This window comes from Gymnoscopelus microlampas (genome assembly GCF_963454915.1).
Source record: "Gymnoscopelus microlampas genome assembly, chromosome: 5".
Taxonomy (NCBI): Eukaryota; Metazoa; Chordata; class Actinopteri; order Myctophiformes; family Myctophidae; genus Gymnoscopelus; species Gymnoscopelus microlampas.
The window spans coordinates 51,778,191-51,796,913 of record NC_139942.1 but is presented as its reverse complement, the minus strand read 5'-3'; the positions used below and the strand labels follow the sequence as shown (position 1 = coordinate 51,796,913).

The following is an 18,723-nucleotide window of genomic DNA, read 5'->3' as shown; positions in this document are numbered from 1 at the left end:
CCTCCTCTCAGATGTAGTCCTGCTTATTTGTGTTGTGGCGCCACCTGGAGTATTACTGGTTGTATTCCACTCCCACTGACCCGGCTACTCTCTGTTGCCCTGAGTGACTTCAGGGCAACAATCCATTATTGGACTTTTAAACCAGCTAAAGGTTGTTATGCTGTCTAGGACAGTGTTTAACAAATTCATTCATTCACACCGTCCGTGTGTCATTCTGTCATTTTGTGGACAGCTAATCTCTGGCACCGTTGGCTTGATCGCAGCGAAACTGTGGACACACACTCCCTGGATGCCAAAGCCGAACCTCTGCTCCAAATTTTTCACATGGGCCTTTTATAGCGCCACCAGGAGGCTGATTTGTGCAAAACACATTTCTGAACAGTACTCCTACAGATTTTGGCCAAAAATCCCCCAAATCGGTACACAGTATCTCTATAGTCATTAAAAGAAACGGCTCATTTCAGATTTTTCATATTCCATCCTGATTGGCAAAAATTGTCTTTCAAAGTTTGCAGGAGTACTCCGTTTTGAACAAAATGCCTCAAATCATGAACACAGCATGCAATTTCCGTGAAATTTTGCACACACATTCCCATTAGGCCGAGGAAGAAATGCCATTTGAAAATGTTCAAATCAGCCTCATGGTGGCGCTGTAACAGGCCGATTCGTGTTTTTACCTATAACTGCACCGATCAGTGTAAGACTTTGTATGCACACTCTCTAGAGGCCATGGAAAAACCTTTGCCCTGCATTTTTCATATTTTCCTTTTATAGCGCCACCAGGAGGCAGACTTATGTAAAACACATTTTTTGATATTAAGCCTTCATATTTGTTCCAAATTTCACGCAAATCGGTACACATGATCTCTAGTCATGTGATCAAGACAGATCTGTTTGATTTTTCATATTCCATCCTGATTGGCTAACATTGACATGTAATGTTTGCAGGAGTGGCCCGTTTTGAACAAAATGCCGCAAATCATGAACGCAGCGTCCGATTGCGGTGAAACTTTGAACGCACATTCACACTATGTTGAGGAACAAATGCCACCCTTTTCACATTGGCCTGTCATAGCGCCACCAGCAGGTCAAATTTAGCAAAACACATTTTTAGAACAAAATGCCTCAAATCATGCATGCAGTGTCCGATTGCCGTGCACGGCCGAGGAATAAATGCCACCCTTTTCACATTGGCCTATTATAGCGCCACCAGGAGGCCATAATAACCTACCTGACCTGGCGGAGACTTGTGCTCCGAGGAGCACTTTTTCTAGTTTATACTCATATCTATGTGATGTTTTTAGCTAAAGCAACCGTTACCAGATGTGTCTGTATCATTTAGCCTATAAGATACATGATGTTTGTGTGTTTACCTCTTATACCTAGGCTTATCACTGTCAACTTATACTTTACTTAGCATCTTTACTTAGCCTTTACCACTCTTACTCCTTTACCATTTTTACATAACCTTTACTACTCTTACTCCTTTACCTAGCATATTTCCATAGCCTTTAACACTCCTAGCCCCCCAAATGTAACACTGAAGTGAACCTGATCTGTTGCTGATGTGAAACACAAACACACTTTATATTTTCTGTAAATAGTTGTGTCACAGTGTATAATATAAGTGTATATATAAAATATAATTGTACCACCCTGTCTTTACCATAGACATCTTCTAGGAACTTTTGGACTTTCTTGACAAAATGTGGCAGGAAGTAGTTTAGATTCTCTCTATGAATACAGTATATTTACAGCAAATCAACTACACAGCTTCTCTAAGAAGAAGAAGCTCCAAGAAAAAAGATGTTGACCACTGGTACACACCGGCAATTCTAAGATTTATTCGGCAATAAGCATTTATCTGTTCAAACAAGCAGTGGTGGAAAATGTACTCAGATATTTCACTTAAGTAAAAGTATCATGGATGTTACAAGTAAAAGTCTGGAATTCTAAATTTACTTGAGTGAAAGTACAAAAGTATTGGTATCAAATGTACTTAAAGTACCAAAAGTAAAAGTACTCATTGTGCAGAATGTCAAGTTCAAAATGTTTTAGAATATTTTGAAAATAGCAGACATTTGCACAGATTGTATTATTGATAGTGTTGATGCCAACTAGAGTAACAGCTGTTTACACTTTAGTTTTCATCCATGGTCTGGTCCATCCAGGCACGCAGTGCAATGATGCTGGAGTAAACACCAGGCATGCTGGTAGGGCAGCCTGGCAAGCCCCAGGAGGTAATACCAACCAGGGTCCAGGCTCCATCCATCTTACACACCAGGGGACCACCAGAGTCACCCTGAAACAACAAGCAGCTGTATTTGTAACCACTTACATTACATTACATTACAGTCATTTAGCAGACGCTTTTATCCAAAGCGACTTACACTAAGTATATTCAATTCAACATAGGTAGGCAAGAAAACTACTAATCACCAGAAGTCTTAAGTGCATTCTCTTCTAAAACAAGCAACTAAGAGCATACCTACGCTCAGGTAAAAGTGCAATATATCAGCTACCTACTTTCTTAAACAGATGAGACTTAACCACAACACTTTGCTAAATTATTTTTGAAAAGAGCAGATCTATAAGTCTATAGTCTATAGTCTATTTCCAGTGACGGGTTTCTGTTACAGCACTATTTTTTGCGATAACTAGTAACGTAACTACAGTAGTTACTTTTTTCCCAGGTTGGTAATGCGTTACAGTTACTGACATGCACTGCACATTCATCAAGATCACGTTGAGCCAAGTTGAAGACATTAGTCTTAAATCTACTAGTTCTCATCCTGGATTAAAGTTGAGAGTTGTCATCTTGTGCTTCGGCAACATGAAAATGTATACATTCTTTTTTAAGCTAAATAAATAAATAAAAGTAATGCAAAAGTAACAGTAACATAATTATTGCTACTTTTATAATGATGTAACTATTAAAGTAACTTACTAGTTACTCTTTGAGAGTAGTAACTATAACTAGTTACTTGCCTAACACTGGCTATTTCTGAAAATAAGTCGACAATAAAAACATTTCCCCACATATAATGACATGCCCAAAATAGGGACGCTGTGGCTAAAGGTTCAAGTATTCACTTTATGTTTGTATTATTCTGTGAAGCAATGCAACACAAACAAAAAGTGTACATGAATACAAGGCTTCACAGGCTGAGTAAATCATCATGGGGGGGTGTTTGGAAAGGCTTTCCGAACTATAGTTCTGAGAGTCAGCACATCATCTGGAGATGCACAGGTTGAAAAGTTGTGAGACCGTCTTTCCGAAGCTCGGAATGCCATCAATGTGTAGTTACATCACCTCCCCCTTTCTGAAGAAAAGTGTGGATGTTGGTAAGGAGTATGTATTTGCTCTTTACACTCACCTGGCAGGTGTCAGCTCCAGCAGCTCCGGCACAGAGCATCTGACTGGTGATATGTCCAAACCTGTAACTGTTGCACTTCGTGTCGCTGATGAGGGGCACACAAACCTGCTGTAGCTTGTCAGGGCTCCTGGGAGCTGGGAAAAATAAACAGAATTCATGTCGTCAAATGTCTTGCGTACACTGCCACTGAGGTAGAATCCACCAATTTATATTCACAGAATGTTCCACACCTTTTGAAATATGTTTCCATTTTTTTTAGGCCTAATGGAAGTCAAAGTGGCTCGGATTGCCCAAATTTGGGCACGGATGAAGTAATCGGCCAGCTAAGGCAAATATAGAGTTCAAAGTGATATGTCATAGATATAGTATGTCATGGATATGTCATAGGTAGGTTCAAGGTTCTGTATTGTTGGTATATGTAACAATACAGAACCTTGAACCTCTTACTGTTATACTTTTTGAGAAGGCATTTCATTTTTGCCAGAAAAAGTCAAGGTGATAACCAGAAATGCAGAAACCAAAATATCTTTCATGAAATCATCTTGAAGCTTAGCTGTTTTTACAATTGTTTTATTTTCTGAACAAGACGTTTCAAACTGATTGACAATTGCTGATGTTCTATATGTTAAATACACCTTAATCACTGTACTGGTACAATGGTCCAATCTGTGGTTTAGGGATGAAAAGTGTGTTTCCTGTCATTCACTCACGTCGGTGGCTGGTCCGGCCCCAGCCAGTGGTCACACACTCCATGCCATTAGCGAGGTTGTCACTAGTCTCAGCCACACACACGGGGGACACACGGTCGTTCATCTGGGCAGGGCTTTGCAGCTTGATCAGTGCGATGTCATAGTCATTAGTTTCGTCGTCGTAGTCAGGGTGATTGAAGACCTACCAGGGAAATTACACAGTCATGGCTGTTAGGAGGTATGTGCAGAAAGCTAGTTGTTGCTGCTTGTTGTAGATTGAATGTCACCATGTTTTACAATCTGGAGCCACGAACATAAAAAGGTATGTGATAGAGCTGTTATTTTTCCTTATCAACCATATATATAGATACTTATGCATGGCAGAACATCACATCAGTACGTATATAAGTACCAGTAACTTTCAAAGGCGACAAACAGAAAAACCAGACTCAGGACACAGGCAGCCATGGATGTAGTGAAAGATCTTGTATTCAGACAGAGAGAGTGGGAAGGTTACAGTATCACAGGTGTTAACGCATCATCGGTCGTCGTCTCTCTCTGCCGTTAAACAGAGAAAGCCCTTGACTTTAACAGCGTCCAGTAACATAAACATATGACATCATTGAAGATACATCAAGCGTCCAGCCGTCAGAGGTGTCATCCTGCTATTGGTGGATAGTGATGATTACGTCGTCGTCAGATGAGGATGATGATGGTAGATGATGAAGATGATGAAGATGGTGTGACAGTTTATCTTTGAACAAACAGCGTCCACATGTCTCGAATAACACGTTGACCTCGGGTCTGACCTGTCACTGGTCAGTGATGACTTCAGTGGCGCTGAAGGAATTGTTAGCGCAGAGGAGAACATCGAGATACAGTGTTCTTAAAACAAAGATAACCACAGAGAGCCTGTTACTAGTTTGACCTTGCATAGACAGAGACAGGAGAAAATAGGGTGAACAGAGTACATGACAGTATTTAGGCCAATATGAGCTATTATATTAATTTGACATTTAAAGCAGGTTAAGGGCACTAGACAAATTATGATAAATCAAAATAACTCTATCAGTATGCAAGAACAAAAAAAAAGCGAGCAGGTAATGGAGATGACTCTGATAACAAATGTAACACCATAATGTTGAGTCCATATTACAGTGTATCATGTCATATAAAACAAACCGCCTACCTCTCCAACTGTCATCCTCTGGATTTGTGTGTGTGTTAGATTGTGCTGGCCCAGGATTACACGGTTTAGTGTACTGAAAATGTAAAAATAAAAAAATAAGTACTGAGTCAAGTCCAAAAGGCTCAAATACTGGAAGAATCATAATTGCTAGGAAATGAATGAATGATCTTCAGTCATCGTCGTCTTCTTTTCAGCATTTACAATGAGTATTATGTTTCCAAAAGTACAGACTGAGATTTGGTGAGCCTTTTGTAATGTGTGTATATCTATATCTATATATATATATATATATATATATATATATATATATATATATATATATATATATATAGAGATATAGTCTACTACTGTACCTGACCTCGCAGTGGGCAGCAGTCACAACCCAGTCCTTGTTGATCAGTGATCCACCACAGAAATGAAAGCCCCAGTAGTCCTGAATTCACATTAAGGTTTCATTAGTAACATTAGGATTTATCTAACTTAGAGTGTCTCAGTAATTCAGCTACTATGAAATGTCAAAACATATAGCTTCCCCTCCTTAACTTTCATCCACCTATTTGCACTCAAACACACACACACACACACACACACACACACACACACACACACACACACACACACACACACACACACACACACACACACACACACACACACACACACACACACACACACACACACACACATATTTTCTATACTGTAGATATAAAAGCAAGACAGTGTGGATAACAACAGAGAGAGTGATGTACCTGCAGGGAGACCTGCCAGGGCCAGGAGTGAGGTACAGCCTCCTCACCGTTGATGATACCTAATCCATCACTGGTACATCCAGGGACTTTTGGTTTGATGGCAGGAACACCACAGTCTGAAGAACATACACACACACCACACGCACACGCACGCACGTGCACGTGCACGTGCACGCGCACACACACACGCACACGCACACACACAGGGGTGGTTTTAGCAATTGTGGTGTTCTAGTAATGCTCAACTTTTGGGGAGAGGGAAATAAATAGGGAAGAAACTAACTTTGCTGTGTGTTGTTGTAGCCTAGCTTTATTTCTACATGCTTAAGGTGCCCTTATATATTAGAAATGTAATCAACGCACCAGTCCTGTCTGTCTGTCTGTCTGTCTGTCTGTCTGTCTGTCTGTCTGTCTGTCTGTCTGTCTGTCTGTCTGTCTGTCTGTCTGTCTGTCTGTCTGTCTGTCTCTCACTCTTCTGTCTGTCCTTAATCTCCATATCTCCCTCTCTCCCCCCTTCTCTCTCTCCCTCTCCCCCCCCCTCTCTCTCTCTCTCTCTCTTGCCCGCGCGCTAAGCAAATGGAAACACCAAACCCGTCGCCTTTGATTGATTGTCGCTAAAATCATACTTGATACTGTATATGGAATTAACAACCACACTTACTGTACATCACAGTGATTGATACACATGGTTTACGGTTTCAATGATATAATACATTTAACATTCTGATTGTTATCACATACTGTACACCAGTTTAGATACACCAATTATATATATAATTTATATGGAAAATATAAATATATTTTATTCACCATGGGGGCGAGGCCCCTTTTGCCTCAGAGCTCCGCTGCTTTGCTGGTTTAAAACTGCTTCTTTGTGTACACACACACACGCACGCACGCACACGCACGCACGCACGCACACACACACACACACACACACACACACACACACACACACACACACACACACACGCACGCACAGGGAAAAAACACTTCATTACTACTGTTTGAAATCAATGCATGACACGCACAGCTTTGGTAAACAAATTAATTACAGAACTTCTTGAGCCTATTTTAAACTTCATATGACAGTTTCCCACAAAATAACAATAGCCAATCTAAAAGCTAAACATGTGAAGCCCAAATGATCTCCTTTATATTTGGGCCGAATGTAAAGCAGTGAAAGTAAGACTTTTCTAATTATTTGGCTACATTTTCTATTAAATGTATTCTGTTTTTGTTTCTCTAGCCAAATTCCAATACCCAAATCTCTGCTCACTCGTGTTCACTCCACATTCGGTCCTCCAGCTTAACCCGGAAATAGTTTTGTCCCAAATGGTAATTTGCTTTTTGAGGACCCGAGACCGGAGAGCGAGTGAGCTCTCCAAGCCTCTTGGTGCGTCAAACAGCGAGTGTAATGGATTGTAGGCTTCTTGGATGTACTGTCTCCTCGGGCTATGGGAGGGACACCTGTCTGGAGATGGGGTCTTAAAAAGAAAAACCTGCAGTGCCGTACCGCTGGCTTCAAGGGGATGTTTTAGAGCTGATGAAACATTTCCTGTGTGCTGCTCATAAACATAACATGCCTGCATTCGTGTGTTGAACGGTTTGAGGGAGAAAGAGTACTTGTCAGGCGCGCTGATTTATGTGTGCGGCCATGGGGGCTCAACTCGACCCCCACTAGTAATTATTGGCTTCTACTTACTTCTACTTGAGCCATTATTATTTTAAAGAAACAAGGCCTTTAATTGAGAACAGTTTTTGGCTTCTCTACCCACCTGTGTCTGTGGTTCCGTTGCCAACAACCACTTCTTCAGGGGAACGCACATAGACTGCTGAGTACCAGTCAAAGCTGAGCAATGCAACTAAAAGGAGGGGAAAAAGTGGTCCAAGTACGTGTAACTCAAGTACACTCAGGTCCGTTTTAGAAATACGAGCTCACAGCTCACTTTGTGGCGCGCTATGAGCTTGTAGATATGCTATTTTTGAAAAATGTTTAACATTTGTACATATCTTTGAATATACATTGTTTAAAGCAAACATTTTTTACTCAAATCATTGCATCTAAGGGTCCCTGCATGGAACAAAATATTTTGAGATGTTGGTCAGTGGCCAAATCATCAAAGTTTGAGCAGCACTGATATAGCCACATACGTCTTTTAGCAAACTGTTAGGATTTAGAAGACATTTGTAGAATCGGCCTCAGGTCTTAATAGGTTAGTTAGGTGGTTTTAAAATAAAGTCATACTGTACCTGAGCTCCACAGCAGAAGGAACATCAAGGTTATTTCATTCATATCTGTCTGTAAGGACTCATACACTGATATGTCTGTAGCTGTCAATAAACATACACTGATATGATCCAATTAGTCTTCACTCTGAACCTGACATTACTGTAACTGAACAACAAGTCTTATATCAGTGTAGTTTTGACACAGCTCTACTCATTATGTATTCATCAGGGAGTGGTTTATTTTCTTAATGACATTCTGACAGGGAGAACACAAGCGTGCACGCGCGTGCGCGCACACACACACACACACACACACACACACACACACACACACAGTTGAGTTGAGGACAACACAAGTGCGTCTTATGACAACCGTTGACATTTGGTTCACTGTTCTCAATCAATCTTAATAGTGTGTTAAAAAAACATGACATTGATGGACAGTATATAGTACCAGGTTATGAATGATCACAAAAACATGAAATGTCAACATTTGTAATTTTTGTGCGCTTCTCAGTACGATATATCTACATTAACCACCAGATCAAGATCTGAGGTGTTTTGCTACTTGAGTTTGTGGTCGTGTTTTTTTCTGCCTTCATTAGATGGTACAGTTTAGAACGACAGGAGAGAGAGAGAGAGAGAGAGAGAGAGAGAGAGAGAGAGAGGCACGTACAGTATGTATGTTAACCACTGGGCCCTTGGTGCCTTGTGTGTGGTGTTTTGACAAAATCTGCCGTTTTCAAAATTATGCTTAAGCAGCAGAAAAGCAATGCGCTAGATATTCTGTTAGTTACACAGACCAAGAACACAAGCAAAACTAAAAAGGGAAGTCAAGGTGAAAACCGTTAGGAAGTGTTACTGCTGACTTCATTTTATTTATTTGATTTGATTTGCACAACAGTTATACTGTATATACATATGCATGATATGTTAGTTCTTTCCATGGGAAAGTTGACAGTTAGTTGTTGTGCTGGTGAGGTAAGAAACCCCAGGGGGGCTTAACCGTTTTACATTACGTACAAATTAATTAAAATGACTTATTAACGTGTGGAAGACTTCACTCTGAACTGCATATAAAAAATATATAAATGTACATTTTTGAATATTAATGTTATTGAAATGACTTATTTTTTATTGACAGTTGTTGGCATACTGGTGTTAATCTGGATCACTTTATCACTTTCATTTAATTACTGCAGACAATCAAAGGTAGAGCATGTTGGCTTCAACGGGTGCAACATTGAAGCGATATGCACATGTAAGCCATTCAATTTATGTTCCCTGTTTTTTACCGGCAGGTAAAAACAAACATTTTCGATAAGAGAAATTCCCATAGTCGATAACTTTGGAATAGAATTCATGATATAATCGATTGTGGATCCCCATCCCTGACTGCCTGCCTCCTCCTTCAGATGAGAGGAGGCGGCAGATGATGACGTCATTTCAAGTCGGGCCCACCACTGTGTCATCAGCAAACTGGACGATGGTGTGAAATTCAGGCTGTTTCTGGCCACACATAGAATAAAATAGAATAGTCCCTGGGGTGTTTTTTTGTCACAGTATATTTGCACATACATGAAATTTGTCCTCTGCATTTACCCATCCTATAATCACTAGGAGCAGTGAGCAGCCATTCTACGTTGCTCGAGCAGCAATTAGGGGTTAAGATTCTTGCTCAGGGACACACATCGACACATTGCTGGCCTGCAGGCCTGGAATCCAAAACTCTGTCCTTCTGTGTATCTGACCTACAAGGGGTCGAAGGAAGCCGGTTATTTCACTTTTCCAATGTACTGTACAGTAGGCTGTTTATTAACATTTCTGTGAACTCTTGATCAATGAAGAGAAAATATGTAGAATATATAGAATATATAGAGCTGGCTCAACGGTGCAAAGTTGTGGTCATGTTCGCAGCCTCTAGTCTGCTGCTGCTGCTGTGTGTGTGTGTGTGTGTGTGTGTGTGTGTGTGTGTGTGTGTGTGTGTGTGTGTGTGTGTGTGTGTGTGTGTGTGTGTGTGTGTGTGTGTGTGTGTGTGTGTGGGTTACCGCAGAGCGAAAAAGATACAAGCTTTTTTCTTCACTTGTCAACGAGGCAGAGTTGATAGGAATCATAGAACCAGATAAAAAGATACCATGTTATTAAAAAAGGTAAAAATAAAACATGAACTACAATTATGATAATGACTTTTAAATGGTAAAGGGTTCATTGATATACTGTAGCACAGCAACTTTCTCCAAAGCGCTGTACAACAAATACACACTCTTTCCATCCACCAGCCACAGAGACTGGCCTTTTCTTCTGTCTGTGTGTGCGTGTGTGTGTGTGTGTGTGTGTGTGTGTGTGTGTGTGTGTGTGTGTGTGTGTGTGTGTGTGTGTGTGTGTGTGTGTGTGTGTGTGTGTGTGTGTGTGTGTGTGTGTGTGTGTGTGTGTGTGTGTATTTAGAAACCTCTTAAACCACCAGCTGATACTTGATGAGAAAGACAAGAGACAGATTAAGGAAATGTGTGCATGACGTACAAATATATAATACAACTATTATATTATTTGGTTATTAATATCACATACACATGCAATGTGCGTGCGTGCGTGCGTGCGTGCGTGCGTGCGTGCGTGCGTGCGTGCGTGCGTGCGTGCGTGCGTGCGGGGGGCCCCACCCATTTTTGCCAGACTAGGTTTTCCGCCATTTTGTACCAGTTTCGCTCCTACAGATTCATAACATTGCGACTCAGATGTACATACAAAAAGTACATGGAACATCAACACTTGCAAGCATTTGCGGTTGGAAAGTTAGCTGTTTGCTGTAAACAATGCGGGGGCTTTACTTGAACAGGGTGGTTTTAACACCTTTGTGTACTTACTTGGAATAGACAAAGCGAAGAGACCAAAGTGACTCTATGTACCCTGACATTGTGGTCAGCTTAGGTTCCAGAAGCTTATATAAACATATATAAGGTTAAAAAAAAAAAAAAAGGAAAATCTAACGACACAAATGTGGTTTATAGGAAGTGGGGGGATAAGACTGGGGGACAAGTAGTTCCACTTCATACAGATTTGGGTAACACTTCCTCTTCACTTTAAGTGAGGGGACACACACACACACACACACACACACACACACACGCACACACGCACACACGCACACACGCACACACGCACACACATACACACATACACACGCACACACACACACACACACACACACACACACACACACACACACACACACACACACACACACACACACACACACACACACACGCACACACAGACCAGTCTCTGTGGCTGGTGGATGGAAAGAGTGTGCAAATCTGTGGCTTTACAATGTTCACAGAAAAGTGCAAGGTGTGAAAGGATAATCGACATAACTGACCACAGTGAGGGGTTGGAAGTTCCATCTAAATTTCCCCTTAAATTGGCTGACCCCACAACCCCAGTGTCACCTTAGCTCTTTCGCCATCACCCTCTAGCCGCTAGCGGTTGTGATTTGCAGGCGACCCAATCACGGGTCAGTGACGTAATGTCTGGAGAAGCTGGGTATTCTCTAATTTTGCCAAAATATTTCAAGGTGGCTCATATAGGCAGGTCAACTTGAAGTGATAATCATTTGACTTTTGTCCAGGACCCTTCATATTTGTCACTAGAATCTGTTTGCAGAAGATCTGTGCCCCTGGCATCTTTAGAAACATAAGGTACTGTGGGCCCTATCTTACCTTACCCCTTATGCCAAAACGTTTTAGGCATTTTTTTTTACCTTTTTGAAAAACATTTTAAAATAGTGAAAATACACGGACACGTTGTGAGCTTGTAGATCGGCTATTTGAACTATTTTAACATGTTTTTTAAAATAGTAAAAAGAGCCTAAAAAGTTATGGCATGAGCGGTAAGGCGGCGTGCGTGCACACGCGTGTGTGTATGTGTGTGTGTGTGTGTGTGTGTGTGTGTGTGTGTGTTTGTGTTTTTGCGTGTTTCAGCGGAGCTCACTTTTCTAGTTTTAACTGGGTGAACTCAACTAGGTTGATTTGATCAGCTTCAGGGAAACAAACTTTAGAAACCTGTAGCTTAAACCACCATCTGATACGAGAACCTTAAACCACCAGCTGACACAAGAACCGCAGGATGCACAAACTGCACCTGTTGATAGGAAGCTTGATGAGAAAGACAAGAAACAGATTAAAGACATGTGTGCATGCAAATAGAGTAAAATATATTATTTATGTTATTTGGTTATTGTCACATACACAATAGCCTACAGCTGTTAGCAGCATTGCAGTGAAATTCCTCAACAGCGTTGACAATTGCATAAGCTATGACCCGTCCATTAGGCCTACATTACTTGCATCCATGTATAGCCTGCATGGGAGTTTGAAGTCTGCGAAGGCTAGGATGGGTGCTTCCAAAAGTCTCTGTTTGAGCAGATCAAAACAAGATTGTTGGCAGTGTTCATCCCATTTCAGGGCAGTATTTGGCCTCTTGTTTTTGGGCACCCCGATCAACAAAGAATTAAGTTGTTTGGCAATTCTTGCAAACTCACCAATGTACCTGCAATAATATCCAGTGAAACCCAGGAATGAGCAAGCCTGTGGAATGGTCTGTGGAACTGGCCAACTCTGTACACTGGCAATCTTTTGTGGCCCAGGAATTTGACCTGCTTTTGGAACAGAACACATTTGTCAGTATGAAAAATGTGGTGAGTACACTATCACATCATCTAAGTACACCAAGGCAGATTCTGTTATCAGACTTCCGAGACATGCTGCATCAACCTTTGAAAAGTGGCAGGAGCTTTACATAGGCCAAATAGCATGCGTTCAAATTCGTACAGGCCAAAAGGTGTGTAAAAGAAAATTAGGTTAGGATTTAGAAGGGGTTTTTAAAATCTTTACTTAGAAAAGCTGAGAAAAACACGTACTATTTACAATTTACAATTTAGGCATTTAGCAGATGCTCTTAATCCAGAGCAATTTACAGTAAGCAAGGTAAACACGAGGTAATACATCAAATGCATAATACATTTAATCTACGATCATAGGTAAACCAAGAAGCTATCATCAGTCTAAACAGTATGATATATATAAAAAATAATGGAGGCGCTATTTTTTTTATTCGTTTTTTTGCATATTAATGAACAATACATGAGATGATATGAGATGAGATTAGATGAGATATACTTTATTAATACATACGATGTAATGTAAATATAACAGATTTAGCAAGAATGCTCATTGCCATCTGTAGTCCCCAGATAACAGGCCATAACAACATAAAACTCACACAAATTGGTACACATCGTCTCTGCAGTCATGAGATCATGATGTATCAGTCAGGTTTTTCATATTCCGATTGGCTATGATTGACTTCCACAATGTTCAGGCCTTAGGCCCACCCAGCCTGGCCCAGATTAAAGTTATTTCACATTTGCTCTAAAAGGGTGGATTTTGAGTGAAGTACAAGTACAAAAGTGTTGATGTCAGCCATTCCCCTTTTGTACGTGATACCACTTTTTCCAGGGTGGGTCATTTGAATACATTTCTATTCAGTGTCTTTGCAAAACAAATCTACAAAAAAGTTTATATTTATGTTGTGTAAATATCTATAAAGAAATACTATAGTTTCGTCCTCACTCCTTTATCTCACTATCAAACAGTGCATATCCACTCTTAGCCCCGCGCTCCCCCTTCACTGTAGCTTTTGACGTCGGTCACAGGGCATTGTATTTTTACAGCCTGTGCAAAATTAAACATGGAAGTGTGTTCCCGATTAGCGGCAGATCCGGAATGTGCTTCCGTGTTAAATTCGACAAGGGTGTCAAAAACCTGGCTTTACATTTTTCACACTATGTTAGGAAATAGGTCATAAATACATTGTGCCACAATTAAGGATGGTAATGCTCTGTGACGGAGTCCTGAAGCTTCAGTGAAGGGGAAGGTCACTAATGGGGCTGATGATCCACTCTATAGATACAGAATCAGAAAATGTACATTTCTCACATGTACTTTATCTCCAGGTAAAATGATTGAGACCACTGGTAACCAACTGCAATTCAAAGATTTATTCAAGCAATAAGCAATTATGCATTTATCCCTGCAAACAATGTGCACCTCAAGGACACATATACTGTACAACACCAGGCATTTGCAATGATTGTATTATTGATTATGTAGATCAATGTTTCTCAACCAGTTGTCGACGGACCGCTAGTGGTCAATGGCATCATTTGTTTTAAATGTTTTAAAATGTAAAAAAAAACAAAAATCTTACATTTTTCTAAAATGTATTTAAATAATATTTCTTAAGTCCATCAAATAAAAGGTTGAGAATCACTGATGTACATGCGGAACTGCCTTCCATTTCAACATCCCGCCACTCTACTAGGTAGAGTACGACTATGTGGCTTCCGCGTACAGTTAGGGTTAGGGTTAGGGTTAGGGATAGGCTTAGTAATGTTGAAACAATGACATGTCGGAATAATGACCATGTACATGACAGCTACAGTAGAGTAACAGCAGTTTACAGATTAGTTGTCAGCGGTAGTCCTGTCCATCCAGGCACGCAGGTTAGGGACGGAGGCATAAACATCAGGTATGTTGGTAAGGCAGCCTTTCTTGCCAAAGGATGTAACACCAAACAGGGTCCAGGCTCCATTCTTCATACAGACCAGGGGTCCACCAGAGTCCCCCTGAAACAACAAGCAGTTGTCCAAATTATTGGATCAGGCTTTGAATCCAAATTATTATTATTATTATTAGTAGTAGTAGTAGTAGTATTATTATTATTAGTAGTAGTAGTAGTTGTAGTAGTTGTAGTAGAGGTAGTAGTATTAGTAGTATTAGTTCATTATTATTATTATTATTATTATTATTATTATTACATTTTGGGGGGGATTTTTGCTTCCACCATCTTGCCGTTTAGCTATGGCATCTTTATGTTTTCCTCTTTTCTTTAAATGTTTTTCTTTCATGGGAGTCTGTGTCACTCACTTTGCAGGTTACAGATCCAGCAGCTCCAGCACAGATCATCCGATCGGTGAGGAAACTGCCCCAGTAGTTCTCGCTCTTGCACTGATCGTTGCCAACAACGGGCAGACAAACTTGCTGGAGCTTGAGAGGGAACTTACGAGCTGAAAGAAATACACACATCAATGGTTAGGTCAGACACCTCTATGTGTCACTGAGAATGACACATTGTTGTCAAATAGTAGTAGAGGTCTTAATGTTTTCCTTTTTGACAAGAAAATACATTTGATGAACGACTAAGTTAGAGCTGGAGTAGCTTTAACTTTGTTATTTTTCATTATACAACAGGTAGTTCCGACGAAGCAAACTGATTAGTTGAATTAGGCTCTCTACCCCAGACCCATAGAGAGACAGAGTTATGACAGAGTCTGTCTATCTGTCTATCTGTCTATCTGTCTATCTGTCTATCTGTCTATCTGTCTGTCTGTCTGTCTGTCTGTCTGTCTATCTGTCTATCTGTCTGTCTGTCTGTCAGACGCATCCAGGGGCATGATCCCTTGTATTTCCAGGATAAATAACTCTCGTAGAAAGGTTGTTATTTAGAGAGAGACAAGTCCCGCAACATGAATACATTTTGATATGTTTTATGTTGATACCTAGTCTATTATTGGCACTTCAGTGATGCTTGACTGCATCACAAGCGTGCCAATAATCATGGTAAAGTGCACCCTCTTGTGTAATATTGCTTAATTAAATTAATAAATAATTAATATTCTGAACAAGACGTTTCAAACTGATATGATAATTGACAATTGTTGATTGATCCTATTCTAAATGTTGAACATGTATCTGCTCTATTAGTTTACGTGTACACATCTTACTCTATGCTAAATGATTGAAAATGACTGGTGAAACAGTCCAGTCACTTTGGTTGATGGAAGGAAAGTGTGTTTTCCTGTCATTCACTCACCTTTGTAGCGGGTGTCCCCCCAGCCTGTGGCCACACACTCCATGCCATTATGGAATTCGTCACAAGTCTCAGCCACACACACGGGGGACACATGCTTGTCCACCTGGGCAGGGCGTTGCAGCTTGATCAGTGCGATGTCATAGTCAAGAGTTTTGTTGTTGTAGTCGGGGTGATTGAAGACCTATCAGGGAAATTGTGTAAAAAAGATGGTTGTTGTTGCTTGTTGATTTAATGTCTGGCTTCAACCATGTTTTCCAATCTAAAGCCAGGAGCATAAAAAATGTCCAGGAATAAAAAAAATGGCAAATGATATACCATTTTCCATATTATACTAAATTGTTCTTACATTTTGGAAAAAAAACTTCCCATTTACAGTTGAACATTGAGCTACCACAATGTTTAGCTGCCCTGCCCACTGGACCTTTCTAGTCAGAAACAGACTCAGAGCACCTACCTTTCTAATCCTCATCGTCTGAACATTGTTTGTGTTTTTGCGGTCGTGCAGGCCCAGGATTACACGGTCAGATATACTGAAAATGGTTACAAATAAAAGATGATGGTGAATTGCTTAAGTCAAAGTGAATGAGTGAGTGAGTGAGTGAGTGAGTAAGTACACATTATGTCTATAGCCATGTGATCAAGAGACGGATATGTCCGATTTTCCATATTCCATTCATATTATATTAGAAAATAATTCCAGTTAGTCATAGTCACAAGATTATATATCAATTAAACATCAATCAAACATTTACAATCAAACAACTTATTGTATTTTGAATACTACTGTACATATTCACGGGCGCAACGCACAAGTAGTTGAAGGTTCGCCTTAACACTGAACAAATGAAAAAGGCTATGATTTTTTTCTTTTTTCTTTTTTTTGTGATTTGTTCTGTCCATCTTAGTTAACAAAACAAAGTATTGTATTTTAGTCATATTACATATTGTGTACCTGATCTCGCAGTGGGCAGCAGTCACAACCCAGTTCCTGCCGATCAGTGATCCACCACAAAAATGATCAGAGCCCCAGTCGGTCTGAAATCACATTGGTTTCATTAGCAACAGTAGGATTTATGTAACTGTTTTTGTTCAATTATATGCCATAGTAAAGAAAGATACACATGGAGTGAATGCACTGTCCAGTCTATTAGTGACATGTGGATAATGAAATGTTAAATATAAACAGTGTGTTGCATAATGTACCTTCATGGAGGCCTGCCAGGGCCAGGAGTGAGGTTCAGCCTCCTCACCGTTGACGATACCTAATCCATCACTGGGACACCCAGGGACTTTTGGTTCGATGGCAGGAACACCACTGTCTGGACAGCACACACACACACACGCACACGCACACACACACACACACACACACACACACACACACACACACACACACACACACACACACACACACACACACACACACACACACACACACACACACACACACACACACACAGGGGCGGATTTAGCAATTTTGGGGCTCCAAGCAATGCTCAACTTTATGGGAACCCATTAAACAAAAGTAATACAACAGAGAGAGAGTGATAGCTACAGTGGCATGTTGTTGATTGTGTGATGACATAGAGGGAAAAAAAAAGATTTGCTGCGTGTGTATTGTTGTTGTAGCCGACCTTTATTTATGCATGTTTAAGGTGCACTTATTTATGAGAAATTTCATCAAAGCACCAGTCCTCTCTGTCTTTTCTGTCTGTCTTTTGTCTGTCTTGTCTGTCTGTCTGTCTGTCTGTCTGTCTGTCTGTCTGTCTGTCTTGTCTGTCTTGTCTGTCTTGTCTGTCTTGTCTGTCTGTCTGTCTGTCTGTCTGTCTGTCTGTCTGTCTTTCTGTCCGTCCGTCCGTCCGTCCGTCCGTCCGTCCGTCCGTCCGTCCGTCCGTCCGTCAGTCAGTCAAACAGCGAGTGTATATGGAGTGTATGCTTCTTGGATGTACTGTCTCCTCGGGCATTGGGAGGGAAACCTGTCTGGAGATGAGGTCTTAAAAAAATAAAACTGCAGTGCCGTACCGCAGGCTTCAAGGGGATGTTTTAGAGCTGACAAAACTTTTTTCTGTGTGCTGCTCATATACTAAAATGCTGCCTTTTTTTGTCTGACTTAAGTAAGTATGACTTACTGAAGTCGCTCTGGATTAAGAGCGTCTGCTAAATGCCTAAACTGTAAACTGTAAACTGTTTTAAAGATTTTATGTATTATTGTGTACCATTTTAAAATGGTTTAGGCCATTTTATATTTTGTTTATTTTTAGTGGATAAGCATTCATCATTTTATATTTTACACATTTCAAGTAAGTTCTGCTCATGTAAACAATAAATCAGATCATACGAAGTAACTCAGTAGTCTTCTCAGATGCTTACTCTTACTCAAGTCATTATTGGGATGGCTTTACTTTTACTTGAGTCATTATTATTTTAAAGAAACAAGGCCTTTAATAGAGAACAGTTTTTGGCTTCTCTACCCACCTGTGTCTGTGGTTCCGTTGCCAACAACCACTTCTTCAGGGGAACGCACATAGACTGCTGATGTCAGGTGTGAGCCTGTTGAAAAC

The 18,723-nt window shown here is 40.5% G+C and overlaps 1 protein-coding gene across 5 annotated transcripts in view; it reads right to left on the bottom strand.

The window, feature by feature from the left end:
• LOC311044702 (chymotrypsinogen A-like) overlaps positions 1 to 18,723 on the bottom strand; it is a 53,297-nt gene that overhangs the window by 34,176 nt on the left and 398 nt on the right. Inside the window, exons 2-9 of one of the 5 annotated variants that reach the window (XM_084056452.1) lie at positions 18,638 to 18,712; positions 6,815 to 6,874; positions 6,005 to 6,120; positions 5,609 to 5,688; positions 5,256 to 5,328; positions 4,088 to 4,268; positions 3,378 to 3,511; positions 2,086 to 2,302 (exon numbers count right to left, since the gene is read on the bottom strand). In XM_084056452.1, the coding sequence (XP_083912578.1) occupies positions 2,141 to 2,302; positions 3,378 to 3,511; positions 4,088 to 4,268; positions 5,256 to 5,328; positions 5,609 to 5,688; positions 6,005 to 6,120; positions 6,815 to 6,874; positions 18,638 to 18,712 (881 nt within the window). In that variant the 3' untranslated portion in view covers positions 2,086 to 2,140. Of the gene's footprint in view, positions 1 to 2,085; positions 2,303 to 3,377; positions 3,512 to 4,087; positions 4,269 to 5,255; positions 5,329 to 5,608; positions 5,689 to 6,004; positions 6,121 to 6,814; positions 6,875 to 15,216; positions 15,357 to 16,162; positions 16,344 to 16,616; positions 16,693 to 17,114; positions 17,198 to 17,365; positions 17,482 to 18,637; positions 18,713 to 18,723 lie in introns of those variants that run through there. The other 4 variants (XM_084056456.1, XM_084056455.1, XM_084056453.1 and 1 more) reach the window with 4 other exon arrangements.